A 24,004-nucleotide genomic window follows, 5' to 3' on the forward strand; every position below is an offset into this window, starting at 1 on the left:
CCGAATCAACGATCCAACGTTACTACGTGGATCAGGAGGAGAATTTCTACAGTTATAGCGGATCGAATCTTTGTTTCGAGGATTTTAGGGTTTTGTTCCAAAATCGAGGTAAGGGTCTGATTTTGATTTCAGTTCGGTAGATCTATAGTGGTTGGAATTATATTGAAGTATTGTTCTTCGATTTCTAGGTTTAGGGGATCCCGTGTCAATGTTTTGGATCGATTAAGTTCGTGTTTTGGTTTTTGGGATAAGGTAAGGGGATTATGTTTATATCAGTTATTTTTGTAATCTAAATCGGTGAAACTATGGTTTATGATTCTACGGATGTTTTAGTTACTTATTTGGGAAAATCTATCGAGTGAAATGACGGGATTTTCGGGTTATAATTTTTGGGGAAAATTGGGGGTTTTGGGTATCATCTCCATTTATGTTAGAAAACTATATATTTGGTTGAAATGTAATATGGAGATGATCATACCTTTGATTATTTAAATTTTATTTTTGGAATATCTAATATGAGATTGTTTGTTTACCCAAATAAGTGTGGAATGAGCTGATATATTGAATAATGTGTTTTATGAAAAGCGTGTTGGTTAACTATCGTAGGCTGTGAGTTGTTGAAATGAGATATAGGAACAAGAGTTCCAAAATGTTCCAGGTTTTGTGAAAATGCCGAGTCGGGATAAAATCGAAGGCCTAGGACAATCGAAGCGTGTCGGTTAACTACCGAAGGCTTAGATATGAGGCGTGCTGAAATAATACCGTAGGCGGCTGAATCAGCTAACTACCGTAGGCTCAGATATCCGGCTTGAGGCCGGGGGTGTGAAATACCACCTATGATTCCAGTTGGTCACCGAAGGGTGTGAGTTTGCACCATGTCTGCACCGGTTGAACATTGTGGGGCTTAGGGTATGTCAGGTTACCAGGGGCGCCGTGTCATGCGGCCGGCTTAGGCTGAAAAGTGTGAAGACACTAGACTGAGGTGTATTGTGAAATGTTTACTGTTGAAATAACACTAATGTATCCACACACTAATATAACATGTTTCTCCCTTACCGAGAGGTGTCTCACCCCTATCATACAAATATTTTTCAAGTCCTTCAAGTAGCTGACACTAGCGTCCTAGAGTTTCAAGAGCGTGGTTGTTGGTTAGCTTTGTAGAAGTACTTGTGTAAGTACTGACCTTTGGTCGGGTTGTCATTTTGAGTTATATAGACACCCGGGGTATGTTATGTATTTTGGGAATTAGATCCTATTTTGCATAGACTCTGGTATGGTATGATGATATGGTATTATGATGTAATAGGTTGAATTATTCCGCCACGTATATTGTGAATGTGATTGTGGATAGGATATACGTGAACCCTACGGGGTCGGACCCGTATATTGTGTAGTATTATAGATAGTTGTATGATATAGGGACATGTTAGGTTATTGAATCACACCCTGAGGCCCATTTTCGGGTTTGGGGCATGACAAATACTGTTGTATTCCAGACATACCCTGAGGGGGTGGCAATCCAGCCCGAAAGGATTGGTTGTAAAGGTTGAGGTCAGCCCTGTGTTAGTTGACCTGGTTGTATTTAGGTCCCGCTACATCCATTAAGTGAGCTCATAGTGTAATCCTTGTGCTGATGAGCCAAGGCGAGCACGTAGGCAGTTTGCTCGACCTCAATAACATTTCTGGTGTCGTCTTTATTTACTGCTTTATTGTGCATGATTAATTAGTTCACTTATGCAGTTTAATTTTCGCTATATATATATATATATATATATATATATATATTGATTTACTTTATACGCATTGGATTGACCTTAGGTTTGTGTAATACTGCTACTAGTAGATTGACCTAGGGGATTAATTTTTTAAAATACCAATTCAGCCTCTCTATTGGGATTACAGTAAAGCTAACAATAGTCTTCTCATCAAAGACTACATCCCTACTGATCACCACCTTATTTGCCACTAGGTCTAATAGCTTGTACCCTTTTCACCCTCTAGATATCTCAAAAATATGCAACGACGAGACTTTGTGTCAAGCTTAGACCTCTCTTCACAAGATACGTAAACATAGGCTAGACACCTAAATACCTTCAATCCGGAGTAGTCTATTGCATTTCCCATCCAATCCTCTTTTGTCACTCTACCCTCTAGTGATGCCCTTGGTGATCGGTTTATTAGAAAACAAGTCATACTCACTGCCTCGACCCAAAAGTTCTTCGGTAGCCCTGCATTTAATCTAAGATACCGAGCCCTTTCAGAAAGAGTGCAGTTCATCCATTCTGCCACACTATTTTGCTGAGGTGTCCGGTGAACTGTAAAATGTCTCTTGATGCCCTGCTCTACACAAAACTCCATAAACCGAGAATCAGCTTACTCTGTCCAATTATCCGACCTTAAGTATTTTATTCTCCTCCCTATCAAGTTTTCCACTTCAACCTTCCAAATCTTAAACTTGGCAAACGTACTTGATTTGTGACACATGAAGTAAACCCAAACCTTCCATGAATAATCGTCAATGAAACTCACTTAATACACATGTCCACCCTTTAATGCAACTCTAACCGAGTCCCAAACATCTGAATGCACATAATCAAGAATACCATTTTTCTTGTGTTTAGCTGATCTGAACTTTGCCTTGTTTTATTTTCCAAGAACACAAATTCTACAAAATTATAGCTGACATAATTTCAAGCCCTTCAAAAGTTTTCTCTTGTGTAGTTCCTTCATGTCGTGTTCCCACATATGCCCAAGATGCATATGCCACAAGACAGTCTCATCTGATTCAGTATCCACAGTTGCAACTCCACCTACAATGATAGTTCCCTACAACGTGTAAATATTCTCATCCAGTTTTTGTCCTTTTATTACAGTCAGATTACCTATCCATAGAGTCAAGACTCCACCTTTGGACTTGTAATTGAAGCCATTACAATCCAAAGTGCCAAGAGATATCAAATTCTTTCTCAACTCAGGTATATGTCTTACAATGCACAATGTTCTTACAACACCATCGAACATTTTTATCTTTACATTTCCTATGCCAACGATCTTACAAGAAGCATCATTACCCATAAGAACTGATCTAGAATTCACTAACTTGTAAGTGCTGAACTACCCCTTGTTTGGAGTCATATGATAAGAACATACTAAGTCAAGTATCCAAGAATCCGTTAGATTATCCAACTCTGCTGAAACTGATAAAACATCACCATCCGTTGAATCTTCTTCTTCAACAACATTCACAGATTTTGAAATTCTCTCATGCTTTTCAGAATGTCCCTTCTTCAAATCCGGACACACTAGTTTCACATAACCCTTTTTACCGCATTTATAACACCAGATTTCCTTCTTCTTTGATTGATTTCAGAATTTCTGATTAGACCCATTCTTAAACTTTCCTTTGCCTCGATCATTACTACCCTTCATCAAAAATTTTCAACCATTGATGAAAATTTAACAAGGCACTTGTTACCCCTTCTAGATCAAGAGTTTCTTTTCCCCATGTAAGAGTGGTCACAAGATTTTCATAGGTATGAGTCGAGGGCAACGAATTTAACAGCAGAAAAGCCTTATCACCCTTATCAAACTTCACATCGACCCTCATCAAATCACTTACAATTTGATTAAAAGCATTGATGTGTTGATCTAGACTTGATCCTTCAACCATCTTAAGCCAGTATAAATGCTGCTTAAGAAAAAGTTTATTATTGAGGGATTTAGACATGTATTGGCTTTCTAACTTTTGCCAGATCGCCATTGGAGAATCCTCCTCCATCACCCGATAGAGAACTTCGTCTGCCAAACACAAACGTATTGTAGACGCTGCTTTTGCTTTCAAATCTACCCATGTTGTCTCATCTATTCCTTCTGGTTAAGTATCAATTAAAGCCTTAGTCATTCCTTGTTGCACAAGAATGTCCTCCACTCTCCTCTGCCATAAACCAAAATTTCTGGTTCCATCAAATTTGACAACGTCAAATCTTGCAGAAGATGATCTCCATACCATAACAACAATCGCTCTAATACCAATTGTTGTGATATGGATCGAATAATGAAGATGTACAGCTGAATAAATGACAAGAAGTAAATAACACACAACCAGAACAAAAACAACACAAAGATTTATGTGGTTCGGCAAAGCCTACATTCACGGAAGAAATGACACAAATTTTACTAAAAAATTCATAATATACACAATACACTTCTCAAATGATCACTCTCTCTTCAATATATGCCCAGAATAACATATATAGAAGTTTCTCGAAGGTTTCCCCCCCGTTTGCCCAACCATCTAACGTTCAAAAATTCAAAATTCAGAAAAACTGCTCATAGCTCAGGCATCTTTCGTCGACGAGTACAAGGCTTCGTCAACAATCCATAGAAGACACTTCATCGACGAGAACGGGCTTTCGTCGACAAATCCAAAAGTCTGAGATTTCTTGCTCTCGATATTTTCTCGTCAATGAATTTCAGAGCCTTCGTCAACGAACCGTTATTGTCCCCTCGTCGACGAACACAGGGCATTCGTCGACGATCTCTGTTGTGCTGCCCCTTCATGTTTTTCCCTCTTCCTTCATTGCTTACAAAAAACCAAAGTATAAGAGCCACAAATAACACATAGCTATAGTTGAAATGTCTTAGCTTAATTCAATTTATTGTTAACTCAGTGGAATGGTTTCCATGTACTACATTTCATATCTTGGAGTCATTATTATGTTTGGAGAAGTTGATTAATTTGGAGGAAATTTGCCATGGTCAAATCCCACATGTTCCTTTTGGTAATTTAAGGATTCTTAAAGTGGAGCGTTGTGATAAACTAAAACTTCTCTTCCCATTGTCCACCACTAAAGTCCTTTCAAACCTCCAACACATCGAGATGGATAAAATAGTTACAAAGGACAGAGATGAAGTCATAAAGGACAAAGGTGATGCCATATATAGTATTAGATTCCCTCAAATGAAAATCTTAAAATTATAGTATCGGGCAAAGCTTAAAGCTTATGAGCTTCTTCTCACAAGTGAGGACAATATCTACTTCTCTAAGTAAGCAAAAGATGTCGACAACAACTATAAGATCCAACAAAATCATTTTTGAGGACGAAATTGACGCTTACACCTCTCTTCTTAGCAAAGTAAGTTAAAAGTTTGATGAATCCTTTAAGATCTTGTCGTTTGGATCTTCTTCTTCTTCTTCTTTTGTCAATCTTTCTTTGTCCTTTAAATTATTTGAATCAAAAAGTCTAAATGCCTATGATTCAAGCTCTATATGATCAATGAAGCTTTGTAAATGTTCAAGACTAAAGATGAGAAACTAAGAACACAATTTAATAATAAAACTAATTAAATAGTAAAAAAAAAAAGTAACCTCCCCCCCCCCCCCCTCTCTCCTCTCAACAAACTTTTTATTTTTCATACTGCATCCCCAACTATTTAATTCTCTCCACCTTCGATACAGAAATAAATTATCCTATAAATATGATATTAAAGAATATTATATATATATATATATATATATATATATATATAAAACTCAAATTTTAATAATAATGTAAGATATTAACTTACTAAGATCAAAGTTTTTTTCAATCTTCATCGTGCATATTTGAATTGCAACTTTTGTGATGCAAAATGGAAATGAAATGGTCTTATCCTAAATCAATTCAAAAATTTCATGCAAATACGAATAGTATGGAAAAATAAATTTCTTTAATCAAGTGTCAAAGATCGTTATACACAATAAGTATCTTTTTTCAAAGAGTCCCCCTATGTGAAAATCTTATAGAATTCCCTAACATATTCTACGTCTCATCCTGACTTTATTTTGACTTAAAAAAAAAAAAAAAAAAAAAAAAAAAAAAAAAAAAAAAAAAAAAAAACCCTCTTAATTAAGATACCTGAAAATTTGCAATTTATCTCATTACTGCAAATTAAAGTGTCTAGAAATTATAATAAAATCAATAGGATCAAGATAGAAGTTTGATTTATTCTCATAATATATTCTAATCATGCATGGACAGTGATAACACACAAACCTAATCACCAAGCTCAAGGGAAATTTTATTATTTGACGACTGACTTGAGCTTACTTCACCCGAAAAGAATAAAGTTCAATACAACTTGATGGAAGAATCAGATGCAGGGGAAATTATATCGAAGGGATATTAATGGATGAGATAGTTGTGCTCACAAAATTAAAATCTGGGTCTCTTGATTTGCCCAACATCTCAAGCTTTTGCCCTGGCAGTAAGATTGCTTTTAGTTTTCCAGCCTTGGAGGAATTGGTGGTGGTACAGCGCCCCAAGGTAAAAGTTCTCACCAAGAATGAGGCTGACAGAAGATGAATGGTGCTGGGAAGGCAACCTTAACGACACCATTTGACATGCTCAATTCCTTTTACACCTAGACGACAATAAGGAGGCCAAACCCATCTCAAGGATTAAACTGCACAAATATCAATTCCTCAGTTTTTCTAATATGGTACTGCACCGCATATATTTCTTTCGAGGATTTTATCAAACTAAGTTGTCACGACATTTTTCACTTTTACATGTTGCTTCTTTGAATCCACAATATAAGGGACTCTTCTAAAGAAGAAATGTATGCTAGAGAATATCAAAGTAGTGTTCTGTCTGCTAGAAGAGATCAATAAATAGCCCCCTATAAAACTGGAGTAGAAATGAGAGAAAAATCAAAGGAAGGATTGAATTTCTGTATATTATTTCAATTTGTATAAGCTCTATTTATACAAAAACATTCATTGACTTTTCTCTTGCATGATTTCAACCGTGATTTGAGTTCTTAATTTATGTCACAGATTGCAACATTTCTCAACTCTCAATTTATGCCATGAAGTGCGGCATTCCTCAACACTCCCCCTCAATAAGCCCTTCTGTTGCTACACATAATTGAAGCCACGATAATTAAAAATTTGATCTGTTGCTGCTTCTAGATAAGTCATCCAATTTAGCAAGGCTGCTAGCTAGCTATCTTCAATCCTTCTCTAAATGTGCTTTTGCAAAATTTGACAAAAGACATGCATGCCTTCCATTTGGTCTTTGCTTTCTCTACTAATTGGCACAAGTCTAAACAGAATAGACAAAAGTTTCCCTGGTCATCAAAACTAAGTCCAATTTGAAATTTAGAAAACATTCAAAAAGAATGAATATATATATATATATACATACATTCAATTTTATGTTTGATTATGAGGAAAATCGAAGAAAACAAAATATGTCATACAAATGAACAATATTTTGATTTTATCTTTATTTTGAGTTAGAAATTGAACAGGAGTTGAAATAAGGGAAAGGAAAGGAGAAACAAATGTCATTAAAATGGGAAGAGAGAGACGAGAAGTATGCATACATGCAGGCAAATAAAGTGCTATGTTACTAGAATTCAAATAAATAGGAGTATGCTTCAGTTGTATTACTGACGAGATTAGTTAAAGATGCCGCATCTCTCTTGTGCTTGTGATTTACATACCTCCTTGTTGATTGGAATTGTTGGTATCAAAATCCATGCAGCAAATCATTCCCCATTCAGCATCAACAATGTGGGCAGTTAATGGAAGTTTACAGCTGACATAATCTAATAGGAACAATAATAACACATTCTAACGTTATATAGCATAACCCCCAAGCCAAAAATCTCAATGACAATAAAAGCAGGCGAAACAATCTGAGATGAAGGTATGTTTTAGCAAAGCTGCATTAGGTTGGATATGCATTTAGGTCACGCCATGGTAAGAAGCATTCCCTGATACTTTCAACCAAAACCATAATGCAATTCCACAACTAGCAATATTCTCCATATCTTATACAATGTAAAAATCCTGCCTCCCTTCTAAAATTACTGACAAATTAACAGAGTACTTTCCCAGCTAAGTTTCAAGTATCTTCTTGATGGATCCTCACAAGCTCACCATTAACATGGACTGCAGAGATAAAAAAACAAAAATCAAAAATAAAAAATAAAAATCAATACATAATCTTCCAATACAATTAACATCTAAAAACAAAATGCAGAAAAAGAATATTAAATACATAATATCCATAACCAATGGCATCAGAGGGGCTACAAAGGAAACAAAGAATCAGACCCTTGCCAGTTTAGAAACCAGATATATCATCAAACAAAAACAAAGTACAAATCCATTAGTTTTTTCAGCAAAAATGGAAAAAACGATGTTCCAAGCAGTCATTTGACCCCAGCGTACTAAAAGTGAACCATGACCTGACACACTAGACCCTATATTTCTCAACGTGAATAGCATCATTCTGGCACTTCTACTTCTTCCCGCCTCAAATCTGAACACAGGAACAAGAACTCTTTCCCAATCATGCCTCAAAAGTCTCTAATGCAGTTACACACCCAGACCCAATTATGTTATGTTGGTTCATAAAATAGCATAGGGTGGGAATGGAAAGTCATATAGAGAAACATAGTAATTTATTTAAATAAATAAATAAATAACAAAGGCATTGGCAGTCTAAGACAAATGACCAGACAAAAGTTGGTGTTATTCCATAGGACACTCCCATATGGCCATTTTCAGAAATATTCCATGTGGGTGGAATAACACCAATGGCAAACAAAAACTAAAGCAACCTTAATGTTTCCATTTATGTCATGGACGATTGGATACATGTAAGCATTCATACACTAAGAAGGCATCAAAACTGAAGGAATTCTCAAAACCATAATTCCAACCAAATCAGATCAAACTTCTGGATGAAAGCCTAGCCTTTGAACTGCCAAAGTTGAGAGAGGCAATTGCAAATGATTGACATGCTCCGATCAAACTTATCTAAATGAGAGGGGTACCCGTAAACCCTATATTTCTCAAGGAGAATAGCATCATTCTGGCACTTTTTCCCACCCCAAACCTGAACACAAGAACAAGAACTCCTTCCCAAGAATGCCTCAAAAGAGATTAATGCAGTTACACCCTGACCCGATTATGTTATGTTTGGTCCATGAAATAGAATAGGATGGGGATGAAATAAGTGTCATATAAAAATATAATAGTTTATAAAAATATAAAACAAAAAAACACAGGCACTGCCAGTCTTTAGATAAATCACCAGACAAAAGTCGGTGTTATTCCATACACATTCCCATGACAATTTTCATGGAATATTCCATGTGGGTGGAATAAGACCAAACAACTTTCGAATGGCTTTTGGCTTCAAATCTTCTTGTAAACTATTTTTTCAGGGAATATGTCCATGCGGGTGGAATAAGACCAAACAACTTTCGAATGGCTTTTGGCTTCAAATCTACTTGTAAACTATTATATCCCAGACCTACATAATAGCTATTCCATTCCAACCATATTCTATTCAGAAAACTAAAAGTAACCTCAATGTTTCCATTAATGCCATGAATGATTGGATATATGTAAGAATGCATACAACAAATAGGCATCAAAACTTAACACGGTCTCAAAACCATAATTTCAACCAAGTCAGTTCAGACTTCACAATGAGAACTCAGCCTTTGAACTGCCAAAGATGAGGGAGGAAATTGCAAAATATTAACATGATCCAATCAAACTTATCAAAATGAGAGGGGTACCTGTAGGAACAAGGAGAGCGAGAACGGGATCGAGAATGCGATAGAGACCGTGAATGAGAATGTGGCGGTGAACCAGAATGAGCCCTCAACAACCTTCGATCTTCTTCCATAGGACTTCGTGACCTCCGTACTGATCCATGATCCCTCTTGGCATGGAATCTTTGGTCATTGTCCCCTGGACTTGTTGACCTTCGGTTTTTCCCCCTCAAGCTTGGCAACCTCTCCTCTGACACACGGTCAATCTTGTCTCGAGGACTCCAGTCATTCTCCCTCAGCCTTAATGACTTGTGGTTAGACTTGTAATCCCTCTCAGTACGAGGGGTGACAGATCGCGAAGCTGACCGCGAATGCGATGGCGAGTAATAATCCCTTGTTCCACGATCCCCTTCTCTACAAAATCCACCACAAGCAGAATCGGTGAAACAGAAAAGGATCATACAATCATGTTGCAGTGGCTAAAAATGAACTAGAAAAATCAACGGACTTTCAAGGTTCCATCTTAATTCTAATTCATACTTTTCACATGCACAAACTAGTTAGAGAAACTTTTTTTCCATAAGCAGCCCGCTAGGTATACAAACAGCCATTCAAAAATACAGCCCCTGCCAGTAATCATGCCTCCTAAACATGAGGAAATAAAAAGTAAATGATCATTTGTTTGTGTGTGATAAGGCTTCCCTACAAATCCTCAGAAGCTGCTAAAAACATGACCTTTACCTGCATTGTCAGAATTTTTCTCTGAACAAAACTATGTAACTTTTGGTCCAAACACAGTTTGAGTTATATGCTTTATATTGTACTGGTTGATCAGCATCCAGATACTGAAAAAGCTTTCCTTGCCTCATCTCTCTAAATCCTTTATTTGGAGATGACTGATGAGTGGGAATTCTCTCTACCTCTAGCAATAAGGACTTTCAGACGTCCAGTCTCTGGTGACCATAAAATTCTTTCTTTTGGCAACTATGATCTTTTACGGTTTTTAACTGGTATGCAAAGCAAGATATCAAAATTTAAGTAGAAAAAAAAAAGTAAATCCTTATTAAAAGTTAGAACTGTAATCATCTTACAGACCATAATGAGCAGTTTAAGACAGATCCATTTAGTACTGGAGAGCTACACAAACCAAAGGCAAGAAATTGGAAAGCCCACACAGATTGTTGGCTACGGTCAACGAAAATAAGATCCGAATGGAACTTTTAGGCATTGAAAAGTAAAAAGAGGGTCACTTTATGATAGCTTTTTCCCTTTAGTCTTTATCACTCCATAATCGTTAAATCTCTCTTTTCACTTTTATTATCTGCATAAAAAAATCACCATGTCATATACACATATGATCAAACAAGTGCATTTAGCCAAAAGAGCAAGTGATATTACAAGGACAGAAAAGGGAAACCAAAGCACCTTCCACAAACTTTGATCAAGACCAGTTAACACCCTCGCCTTTTTTTTCTTACACGTGCAATTGGAAGGGTGAGGATTTGAATAGGCAGACTATAATCAAACCAATTCTAGTTCCATCCTTCTTGTTTTTTCCCCCCCATTGGTGACCAGTCTAGGGATTGTCGCCCCTTTTAAGTCATTAAAACAAAACCCTAATAATTCAGGGATAATATTGTAAGAATGATAATCTTTTATCAGTGTCTTGGGTAATAATTCAGAAATATGAACAGCTTATGCAAAATTATAGGACTATTTTCATCTCCATTTGCTTCATGAAAAATACATTCCTGATGGCAAATATATTTGATGGTAAATGATCAATTCTTGTTCTTTGAACTAAACGCTGGAACCAATTTTTCACTGCTTGTTCCAGTGGAAAATACACCTACGAAATCTGGGGAAGAGAGAATTGTTTTTGGCTTTACAAGGATCTTTTTTCAATTGACCAAGTAAGCTGTTTTCCTTGTTGGAAATTTCCACCACGAAATGCGTAAAACATGTTTTGGAAGGTTATCTTCTCTGAAAGAAGCAGAACCATGAATAATTTGTATAGAAAGTTGCACATAACCCATGAGTTATTGACTTGAAGCATACAAATCGTTTTGTTCTGATTCGCTGGCAAGTTACAAATAACTCTCTTCTCATCAACTACAGAAATTCTCATACCATGCACCAAGACTCAATATCCATGAAACATAAGGAGGAAGATAACTTTCTAAATCTCGACTCACAAAAGTGATGTAAATATCCAGTCATATCAATTTGCTCATAAAGACATCATACTAATAACTTAATATGAAGCTCTCGCTAACTTTGATTTGCCAGTTTTATGGAATTGAGGATTACGTGAATTGTTATCCACTGCAATCAAAATTGTACACTTCATTCAAATCTCATGATTTGATTCAATTTGCTAGCTCGCCTATTCGAATCAGTAAGCCATAATCAAAGCAAGCAAGAATTGACCACAGGACAATTACTTCCTATTTAAATCATGTGATTCTCTGTTAACATTTACCTCTCTTTTGAAATGGTTCGAAATCCTAAAGATCTGCAAGAGTTTGAACCCTATTTCCTAAACATTTTCTAAGGAATTTGAAAGATCTATCAAGTCTTCACTTGTTCAATTATCCTTCGAAATGGTTAATATGGAAGCTTGTGATTGGGAATGAATATCTTTCAGACCTTTGGCATTTCATTAAGTGTGTGTTATGCTTTTGTATAAAATAGGAGTATTGACTCCTCGGTCAATTTGATGTTTCCTAGTGTCAAAGCTAAAATAGCATATAAAATTCTTTAGGAAAGGATGAGAGCTCATCAATAATCAACAAACTCACTAGCATTTGTAAACACGTTTAGCCTACTTGCCTCCCTTGCTAAACACGCGTTGCTTACAAGAGTGTTGCTAAAGAATTGTGTAGCTTTAATGTTAATCGCTTGATTCTCATTGCTCACGTGATTGTGCATTCGATGATTCTGAATTTGTTATTGTGATAAACCGAAATTACTTTCAGCTGACAAGTTAAGCAAGAATGCATTAGCCGGTGTTGCACAGTTCACACAAGGTGTGAAGTGTTCCACTCGTAATAATTGGTAACAAAGCTTAATTAACTATTTAGTGAATCCAGTTGCCTTAGTATCGTGGAAATGTGTGAAACATCGGTAAGAGACCATGCCAACCAATTACCAAGAGAAATGAGACGCTGGAGGCATAAGCTGAGTCAACCAAACAATTGGCCATGGAGATGGCCAAACTTGCTGAACATGTTGATGTATTGGAGGGATCACAAAAACGTCAACAAGGCTCCACAGCAAAAATGTCAAAAGACTTCCACTCTTCAATAGAAGTTTTACAGATCCAAATGGTTGATCTGAATGGCAAGATGAACCTAATGGCTCGTGCTATAAGAAATTCCAAGTCTACAAGGATAGAGTATAGAAGAACAAAGGTTTCAGAACCCCAATCATATGGGGGAGCCCATGATGCTACAGAGTTGGAGAACTTATTTGACATGGAACAATACTCTCGTGCAACAAGGAGCAACTCAAAAGGGGGCAAAAGTATCTGTGGCAACAATATAAGTGCAACAAGGAGCAACTCAAAAGGGGACAAAAGTATCTGTGGCAACAATATACTTGAGGGGTGACATGAAGCTACGGAGGCGTACCAAGTACGATAAGATACAAAATGGATGGTGCGTAATTGATTGTTGGGCAGACTTCGAGAGATAGCTCAAAGCCCAATTCTTCCCTAATATGTTGAGTACAATGCTTGGTGCAAATTGCAAGATCTCAAACACACTAGCACAATCAGGGAGTATGTTAAACAATTCTCTGCTTTGATGTTGGGTATTTGGGACATTAGAGAAAGACAAGTTGTTCTATTTTCTTGAGGAGCTGAAACAATAAGCAAGGGCAAAACTTCATTGAGAAAGAGTTCAAGAGTTGCCCATTGCACAAGCGTACTACATCATGCTTGACAAACTACGCTAGAAAAAGTTCCACAATGCCCAAAGGGAGTGGCATTTGTGAAGCAACAGAAAATTTTTCAACGACAAAACCCAAAAGTGGGAAAGTCAACACCAAGGTGTCAACTTCAAAGGAAGTTGTCTCGATCTTTGAACACATCCAGTGGTAAGGGTAAGCTTACATGCTTCATATGTCAAGTCCTTCATAGTGTTGTTGATTGCCATCACAAGAAATCACTCAATGCCTTGCAAGCTTCCATTGCAAAGAGCACACAAGTAGATGATGAGGATAAGGACGAAACCTCGAGGATGAATGCAATGCGGTCATTCAATGTGTTGGAAGCTACCCAAGTGAAAGGGTTAATGTTTATGGATCTACACATCAACGGGAAGAACACCTATGCTATAGTGGATACTAGAGCAACCTGTAACTTTTTCTTATAGGCGGAAGCACAGAGACTCAACTTAAACTTGGAGGACTCAAAATGCATGAAAGCGAATAAATCCGTAGCTCAACCTACTCTAGGAGTGACGAATAAAGTGACTGTGAGGCTTGGACTGTGGGCAGGACATGAATTCCATAATCGTGTCGATGGATGATTTTAAAGTGATATTTGGAATGTGATACCAATTTCCCATTTGTCTGATATGAGATTAACCCTTACATGGTGCAACTTGCCTCCATGACAAGGTGTGGAATATGTGATCCAATTGTTACCAAGGGTGAAGCCTCATACTAAAGGGCCATATCTCATGGCACCTCCAGCGCATCTTACAAGGCACCACTGTTGTTTTAGAGGAAGCATAATGAAAGTATGCAGATGTATGCGGACTGCTGCACGCTTAACAAGGTTACTGCGCACAACAAGTATCTCATTCAGTTGATTGCTTATTTCAATGACCAACTAAGTCATGCCAAGTAATTCACTAAACTTGACTTGAAATCAAGCTACTACCAAGTGAGGATAGCAAATGGCGATGAGCTGAAGATTAATTGCATGATGCAGTACAGGATGTATGAATTCTTGGTGATGCCCTTTGGGTTGACAAATGCGCCAATGACATTTGGCACATTGATGAACCAAGTGTTTCATAAGTACCTCAACAAGTTTATCATCATATATATGAATGACATTTTTGTCTATAGTTCCACTTTAGACAAACATGAAGAGCATCTACAGAAGGTTTTAAACATTCTTTATTTGAAAAAAGGGAAGTGCTCTTTCGCTGAAAGTTGGATCAAAATCCTTGTTAACGTGATCAAAGAAAATTGTATCTGAATGGATATAAAGAAGGTGAGAACTATTCGAGACTAGAAGAACCTAAAAACAGTGAAGGAGCTGCTTTCCTGTTTTGGACTCATCAACTACCATCGCAAGTTAAGAAAGGGCACTTGAGGAGAACAACCCACTAACAGAACTATTGAAGAATCCACTGGACAAAGGAGTTGCAAGAAGCATTTCACAACTTGAAGGAAGCCATGATCCAAAATCCGATACTTGCTCTTCTAACATCATGAAACCCTTCGAGGTACAAACAAATGCTTCAAACTATGCCCTTTGTGGAGTTTTATTACAAGATGAGTATCCTACTGCATACGAGAGTCGTAAGCTTAGTGAAGCAGAGCATCAATACACAACTCATGAGAAGGCAATCCTAGCAATGATCCATTATCTTCGCATACGGCGAAATTACCCACTTGGGTTGAAATTCGTGGTGAAAACAAATAACTCAACCGTCACTTCTTTACACTGCCTAAGTTAATAATCAAACAGGCTCGCTAGCAAGAATTCCTAGTGGGGTTTGATTTCCCATTCAAACACGAGATGGGGCAGATGAATCAAGAATCAGATGCATTGAGCAAGAACATCAAGCTAGCAACCTCACAAATGGCAACACACTTGACGGTAAATAAGATTACCACAACTATGCAAGGGCATATTAAGGAAGATCTTGTCAAAGCTCCAGTTGCCCAAAACCTCATGAAGTTGGTGGAAGAGGACAAAGTGAGACAATTTTGGTAAGAAGATGGATTGTTGATGACACAAGATAACTAACTCTCTATGCCTTAATCTAGAGACCTGAGGAAAAGACTATTGAGAGTGTCATGACACCATGTGAGGGGGTCATTCAAGATGACATCGCACATAGGCATTGTTGAAGCAAAAATTTTACTGGCTACAAATGCGTGAAGAAGTGGTCGAGTATACCCAAATTTTTCTCACTTACCAACAAGACAAGGTGGAGCTAAAGAAGATTGCAGGGTTGTTCGAGCCTCTTCAAATACCAACGAGACTGTGGGAGTGTCTCACTTGACTTCATCCCTAGTTTGCCCAAAGTTGGAGACATAGGGTCTATACTTGTAGCTATAGACAAGTTTTTGAAGTGCAGTATTCTCATACTCTTACCAAAATACAGTTCGACAAAGAAGATGGTTCAAATTTTTTTCAAGCATATCGTGAAGTATTGGGGAGTTCCCCAAGACATTGTCAATTTCCAAGACTTGAGATTCACATGCAACTTCTAGATATAACTTTTTAGAACTCTTGGTTCACAACTTGACATCTCTTCGAGCTACCACCTGCAGACATACAGACAAATGGAGAGATTCAATGGGATGCTAGAGGGGTACTTGAGTCATTTCATCACCATGATCTAGAAGAATTGTGTGCAGCTACTCAATGTGGCTCAGTTCTATTTCAATGCCTAAAAGAGCTCAAAAACCAACAAGAATCCTTTAGAACTTGTTAAAAGCCAGCAATCGTAGGAAAGAATCTAAGAGCATAAATCCTCACCAAAGAATAAAGGCAGAATGCAGAGATCGCCCAAGATTGCATGGAGAAAGCTTCCAAGAAAATGAAGAAGTGGGCACATCAAGGGAGAAGATTGTTGCACTTCAACATAGGTGACTTGGTGTCTGTTAAGCTCCATCTAGAACAAATCAAGTCACTACGGGGTCGAAATAGGAGAGTACTTTGCAAATATGAAGGACCAGTCCCCATTTTGCCTAAAGTCAAAAAGGCATCTTACAAAGTTGATCCTTTGGTTTAGATGTAAGTGCATCCTATGTTTCTTGTCAATCCATTTAACGCCAACATTGAAGATCCAAGAAAAAGTCGGTCAATCGAAGCACCACTAAGGATAGTGCAACCTAACAGTAGAGAAGTTGAAGTCATCCTCAAGACAAATAGTTCAAATCATCAAGGAAGAAGCAGAACAATTCTTAGTAAGTGGAAAGCCCTTAAAAAGGAAGAAATTTTTTGAATGTCAATTGAGGACATGGAACTATTCGTGGAGAAATTTGAAGAGTACTTAGCGTCAAATTCTACAAGTCAAGCTTATTTAGGGCATTATGCTTGGCTATGACTGCTTGTCATGTTTGAATGGGGTTATCATCATGTAAATAATAATATAAATTTTTATTCATTGAATGTGTTTATGCCTTTGCGTAAAATGGGAGTATGACAACTAGGTAAATTTGATGTTTTCTAGTGCCCAAACTAGAATAGCATATGAAGCTCTTTAGGGGAGGATGAGTGCCCATCAATCATTGTAAAGCTCACTAGCATTGATAAACAAGTTTAGCCTACTTGCCTCCCTCACGAAACACACGTTTCCTACGAGGATGTTGTTAATGAATTGCATTGCTTTAATATTTATCGCATGATTCTCATTTGCTTTCATGATTGTTTACTGCTTTTGCTTACTTTTTGTTCGATGATTGTGGTAAACCGCGGTATACTTTCGGTTGACTAGTTAAGCAAAAGTGCTTTAACTAGTGTCGCATGACCCTTCACAAAAAATGAAGTGTTCAGCCCGTGACAGTTGGCATTAGAGCGTGGTTAATTGCTTCATGAATTTGGTTGCCTTTGTGTTGTTAGATTGATTAAAGCATCAATACAAGACCATGCCAACCAATAACATGTTTTGATGTGCATGTGCCTATATTTGTGCGTACCTATGCATGTATGTACATTTGGACACCATAATATCCAATCTTAGCCAATATCTTTTCCTTTTAATGTATTTTGCTACTTTACATATACACATGCCATTTACTACTAACTTCCAGAATTCGTGCCAACTCATTCATTTTGTCCCAAACCGATTCTCGATTTGTAAAACAAAGGGGTCATTGGCATCACTATCAAAAATTATGAAAAATAAAGTTATAAACCAAAAATAGAAATGTGGGCTTGTACCTAAAAGTTGTATATCGTAGTGGATGGCATTGAATTTAAATCTATTAGCCCTTTCACTGCAGAGTGGTTCGAGAGACCTTCCGGGGAAATAGAAATCCTCCAAGCCATTAGAGATTGCCATGGAGACAAAGTGCCAAGGCCAGATGGGTTCTCCTTATCATTCTTCAAGTCAAATAGGTGTGAGCTCAAGCAGGATGTTATTAACACTATCAAGGAATTCTTTAGATTGGGTAGCAACACCATGACACTTTCCTTACCCTGACCTCGAAAAAACCGGTGGCAACCGACATTAAGGACTTTCGTCCAATTAACTTGATGGGAAGTATTTATAAGGTCTTTGTTAAAATCCTTGCTAGAAGGATTAAAAAAGCCACTCCGGAAATCATTGGGCAACATCAACACACCTTTGTGGTCAAAGACAAATCATGGATGCAGCCCTCATAGCGATGAGGTCATGGATACTTACGCTGTGCAAATTTGACATGGAGAAAGCTTTCAATCACGTCAACTAGAACTCCCTTCTCTATACTCTTGGGAAAATGGGTTTTGGGCAGCATTGGTGTAGTTGGATTGCTCATTGCTGCAACACACCAAGCTTCTCAGTGTTAATCAATTGGGTGCCCCAGTAATTTCTTTTGCTCCTCCAAATGACTAAGACTAAGGGACCCTCTATCCACCCTTTTTTTTTTATTGTGGCAATGGCCTCATGTTGAAAAGAACTACCACAGAAGAGCTGCTCAAAGGCATTAGAGTTGGCAAGCATGAAAGGTCCATGGAGATCACACTATCATTTTTTGTGCGGATGACCCTCTCCACGTTCAGAATCTAAGATGTATCTTGGCAGGGTTTGAGGCAGTTTTGGGTTTCAAAGTTAACTTTGCAAAAAGTGAAATCATTTCTTTTGGACAAACTATAGACAGGCCTGTCCTTGCAGGCCTTCTGGGCTGCAAAATAGATGCATTCCTTATTAACTACCTTGGGCTACCTTCACAGCACCAAATTCAAAGATAAAGGAGTGTGGGATCCCATCATTGAAAATTTCAAAAAAATGGCTGGTTGGATGGAAGAGGAATTTCTTATCAAAAGGTGGCAAAATCACTCTTATTAAAAGAACCTTGACAAATCCCCCTATTTACTTCATGTCTCTCCTTCCCCTTCCAACTTTAGTTGCCGAGACTTGAAGGAATTTAAAGGAGGTTTCATTGGGGGAGCTTTGGAGCCAAATTCAATTTCCACCTTGTCAAATGGGGCATGGTGAAGCAACCCTTTAATTTAGGAGGCTTTGATTTGAAGTCCCTCCACAATTTCAATAAAGCCCTATCAGGGAAATGGTTGTGGAGATTCATGATTGAGCAGGACCACCTTTGGTGGAGAATCGTTGCTGTGAATATGAGCTTGAACATAACAATTGGATCTCCCAGGCTAACAGAGGACCACATGGTGTAGAGGTGTGAAATTTCATTAGGAAAAGCTAGAATGACTTTGCTTGTATCAGATTTTAGGTGGGAAATGGAGACAACATTTACTTTTGGCATGACCCATGGTGCGATCAAAATGCTCTTAATGTCTTATTTCCAGCCATTTACAACTTGGCCTGTGATAAAGATGCCTGCGTCAATGAAAACCTTCAAACCTCATATCAAGGGCTCTTTTGGAACATCCCCTTCCTTAGAAATGCGGAAGACTAGGAACTCAACTAGCTCACAAGTTTTTACAGCTTTCTTTACAGCTTCCAGTGCCATAATGGTACAGATCTTCCTGTTTGGGCCTTAGATGAGAAGGGGGTCTTCACTGTTAGATCCTTCAATAGGAAGCTCTTTCCTTTGGAGTCAAAACAACTTTATTTTTCCTTGGAGTCAAATTTGGAAGACAGCTGCCCCCACAAAAGTTGCCTCCTTTGCATAAGAGGCAACCCATGGTAAGATTTTGACTTTGGATAATCTGCAAAGAAGGGTATGTTAGTCACCAACAGATGTCCCCTCTGCATGCCTGCTCCTTCATTGCACTTGGACTAGGAATCTCTGGAATAAGGCATCTGATCGGACAACGGTGGATTATCGCTAACTTTGTGGGAGGGAACTCTGGGCCTGGAAAAGGGTTCAGGCAACAAAGGAGAAAAGAAAGGCTGTCCCTCATTCCCCTTGCAATTCCCCGGTGCGTATGGAACAAGAGGAATAGGCAAATGTTTAAGAATTCAACCTCAGCAATCCAGATCAACAAAGAGCACTAGTTTACTGCAGTCAATAGCTGGCATAGTGGGACAATTGTTAATGACTATGACATAATCTTTGATTTGTGTGACACCCTTTAGGGTGCTTAACTTACTGTACCACGGGCTGGCATCCCATTGATGCCTTTTCAATCAACTTTCCTCTATTTATCAAAACCAAAAAAAAACAAAACAAAACAAAACAGATAGCCCAAAAAAGCAACATATTTCCAAAACTAAAACAAATTAAAAACCTAATTAAACAAGTGCTCATTTTTTTCCTCGAATCAAATACAATTAAAATATGTATATGACTAAAATAATAAAGCTACAAAATAATACAATTAAAAATACTATAATTATTTTACTTAATTATCATATTTCAAAATTCACTTTACTAGAACAATCTCATTGTACATGACAATTAAAAAAATAATAAAAATGTTATGTAAATGGATTTCATTATTTTTAAATCTTTTTGAAATTTTATAGACATTTTTATTTTAATATGATCACTTCATTTTAGTTTTCATCAAAAGTATGTACAAAATGAATGATTTAAAAGTTGATTCTCAATATTATAATATTCTGGCAACTAGCTGCCAAAACAACTGAAAAATTATAAAATCTGATTTCCAATTTTTTCGCAAACAACTCAAGAAACCAACAATAAGAATAGAAAATTGAAGGCATAAGAGGTTCCTTGGTATCACTATCAAAATTAAAGAAACGAAAATCAAAAACCAAAAACAAAAACAAGAAATCAAAAACCAACAACTTGTTTGGTTAATATTTATAAAACTAAAATAAATTCAAATTTTAATTAAAAAAGGCTCATTTTCGTCTTTAAATCAAATAATATTACAAAAATATAATTAAAACAATAGAATTGCAAAATAATACACATTAAAAAATAATATAATAAAAATAAAAAAATATTATAATTATTTTACTTAATTGTTATACTTTCAAATTTTACTTTACAATAAAAATTTTATTTGATGACAATTGGAAAATTGTAAAATTATTTTGTAATTGGCTTTATTATTATTTTTTAAAATTTATGTATATTTTTATTTCTATTATATTTAGATTCATATAATCATTTTCATTTTATTTTTATTTTTATTTTTATTTTTATTTTAAGTATATAAAATGAATTATATAATACAAAAGAACTATTTTTAGATATTAAAATTTCTAGCAACATGTTGTCAAAACATTTGAAAATCAAAAAATCTAATTTTCAGTTTTTTCACAAACAAATGAAAAACAGAAAACTAGGAGCATAAGTAAAACACATTTTCATAATTTGTTTTTTCACTGTGCGAAAACAGAAACATAAAACAAAAAACAGCAACGAAACCAAATAGGCCGTAACAAATGTGTTTTCATAATCTATTTCTTCGTTGTACAGAAAAGAAAACAAATATGATACCAAAAAAACCCTAAGAATTTGATTCACAATCCAAATTTTGATTTGACAGCTATGGTATTAACTGTGATTTGTGAATATTCTTATTTTACATGTCACTAAACATTTCGTTTTTCTTAACCCTGAAATTTTACAAACAGATTTTCACTTCTAATATTGCTCGAGAAAGAAAGGGAATGCCATGGGAAATTGTATTTCTTCACCTTTTCTTCTTCACTTCCTTTTTCCTCACAAAATCCTTGATCCAAATGATGCCCTAAAGTTCTTCTCTAGAAAGTTCTTTAGTCATTAAGACCAAAAAAATAAAAAGGAGGAGCTCCAAAATTATAGAGTCCCCCTACCAAAACTACACCCAAGGGATGGCTTGCATGCAATGTAAGTGATTGTAGTTTTTTAAAATTTAAAGGAAAAAGAAAGGGCATGAAGATAAGGCAGAAGATTTAAGGTATAACAAGCAGGATAAGGCATCCTCCTAAAAGAAACAGAAAAAAAAAAAAAAAAAAAAACATTAAGTACAAAGAGAAGCTTAAAAGTGCAATAAGGAGCTCAAGCCAGGAAGCCCACCCAATACTGCTGGAAGTCCAAGAAACAAACTCCATTAAAACAACCACATGAATAAGCCCACAAGAAGCAAAGAAAACAATTCTGTCTCAATGCATATGCTGAGGCACAGACAACCCAAAATAATGAGCAACTACTCTCCGTTATCCAAATCAGTAATAGTGGTATGTTGGGTGCTTCATAAGGAGACCTTTTCAAAGTTCTCTTTATCAATTGGTGCCACAGAGACTTGCATTGCAATGTCATCATTAGAAAGCATACACATGCTTGGCCGTCTCCCAATAGAATATTGTCTTGCATTGCAGTTTACCAAGAAAATGGTATAACATCTTATATTTAATTATCAACTTCTAATCAGCACATGGTCAAAAGAACAAAACAAGGAGAAAATTGAAAAGAATTTCCTTTTCTTGTTAAAATAATCTTTACACAGTAGCCAACTGTCTTTGCAGTGCTAATGATTAAAATAAATGTTAACTAAAATATGTATTTACTGCAAGGAAACCATAAATTTACAGAGGTTTTATGAAGAAGCAGAAGGGAACCTTAAATTTTATAAGCCCCAAACGAATATTCTTAAAATAATTAAGGAAAAAAATGGAAAAAAAAATACAGACCTGGAATCACGCCTGACTGGGGAGGGTGAATGTGAATAAGCTGTCGGGATAATAAAATAAATGATTAGCTAGAAACAAGTAATTTAGTTTCTTTCTCCAATATATTCACAGCATATAACATTATGAATGCTGCATGCATTTCTCAGATTACATAAACAAAGTCTCCACATTTCAGGTGAATGCAAAAAAGCAATAGAAATTTGAAACTGACAACGATATCTACGCCTTGGAGACCTAGGTGGACTTCGCCGTCTATAGCTTCCCCCATGTCTACCACTGCATGCAGACAATTAGGAAAAAATAACTCAAAGAACAAGAGAGAAATTTGGGATACAGATGCCTAAAGGAAGTATCTGACAAGTAATCCAACCTTGCGCGTGGATTTGTGCGCATTTCTTGAGGAGTTTTCCTGTTTTCTTCAGCAAAAACAATTGCTATTTCGCGCCCACAAATAATTGTATGATTCAAATGATACTTAGCTTCAGCTGCATCCTCACCATTGCGGAACTTCACAAAACCAAAGCCGCGTGGCTCCCTAAAATAATCACATCAAGTACCTATTAGCTACAACAAACCCTTGACTCTAAATGAAGTCCGCAAGAAATATTAATTCAAGAAACTGACGAAAGAACATATTTGCCACCAGCATTAAATGATGATATGGCTCCAAAAACTAATCAATATAGGACCAAGCAAATATATGAATATGAGCTATTAGAACAAGGGACTTGTATATAGGCACAAACAAAGACAACTTTTCATCAACAAAAAGAGCTGGCATAGTTCCTTCACAAAAAATTCCACCAGCCTTGGCAGAACTCTTCAATAGTATAATTATCCTCACAAAACATTTTTGAATCACTAAAAAATCACCACTAAAGCCTTGTTATTACTTATAAAACAATGGAAACTCACAACAGAAAGAAAGTAAATTTCCTTGCAGTAGTTTCATTACAACAATAACTCCTGGAAAGGAGAAAAAGCATTTGGGACCTATTTTTTATGAGAGAAACAAATTTGAATTTTCAGCTGCTGGGAAATTCTCTGAGCAGGATTAGAGACTTTTTTATAGAAAATTATTCTTTTATTAACAGAAAGACAAATGTACAAAGAGGAAAACGTGCCCTCCTCATAACAAAGAAATGAACAAAACAGAGAGAGAGAGAGAGAGATAGGGCTGGCAAAAGGGGCGGGCGGGGCGGGTCACCAATGTGCCGGGTCTGGGCTGGTCACCAACGGGCTGGGTCACAAACGGGTCAATATTAAATGGGTCACACACATGCCAACCCTAACTCTCACGTTCAGTAAATGGGCGGGTCACAAGTCACCCGTTTGAAAAATATAATTTATTTATTTTAAAATTTTCATATAAAATGACTCTTAAAAAAAAAATACTGCATTTTATTTATTAATATCTAAATAAAACATTAGATAAAACCAAATTTCATACTCATCTCACATCTCTAGGCTTGGAAAAATGGGTCCAGATC

At 36.6% G+C, this 24,004-nt stretch overlaps 1 protein-coding gene across 1 annotated transcript in view; it reads right to left on the bottom strand.

Annotated features, from left to right (window-relative positions):
• Positions 1-7,597: 7,597 nt before the first annotated feature.
• LOC131153228 (serine/arginine-rich SC35-like splicing factor SCL28) overlaps positions 7,598-24,004 on the bottom strand; it is a 40,566-nt gene continuing 24,159 nt past the window's right edge. The window contains exons 3-7 of the mRNA XM_058105400.1: positions 22,885-23,049; positions 22,726-22,790; positions 22,515-22,554; positions 9,583-9,972; positions 7,598-7,939 (exon numbers count right to left, since the gene is read on the bottom strand). Of these exons, the coding sequence (XP_057961383.1) occupies positions 7,930-7,939; positions 9,583-9,972; positions 22,515-22,554; positions 22,726-22,790; positions 22,885-23,049 (670 nt within the window). The 3' untranslated portion in view covers positions 7,598-7,929. The remainder of the gene's footprint in view (positions 7,940-9,582; positions 9,973-22,514; positions 22,555-22,725; positions 22,791-22,884; positions 23,050-24,004) is intronic.

This window comes from Malania oleifera, chromosome 4 (genome assembly GCF_029873635.1).
Source record: "Malania oleifera isolate guangnan ecotype guangnan chromosome 4, ASM2987363v1, whole genome shotgun sequence".
Taxonomy (NCBI): Eukaryota; Viridiplantae; Streptophyta; class Magnoliopsida; order Santalales; family Ximeniaceae; genus Malania; species Malania oleifera.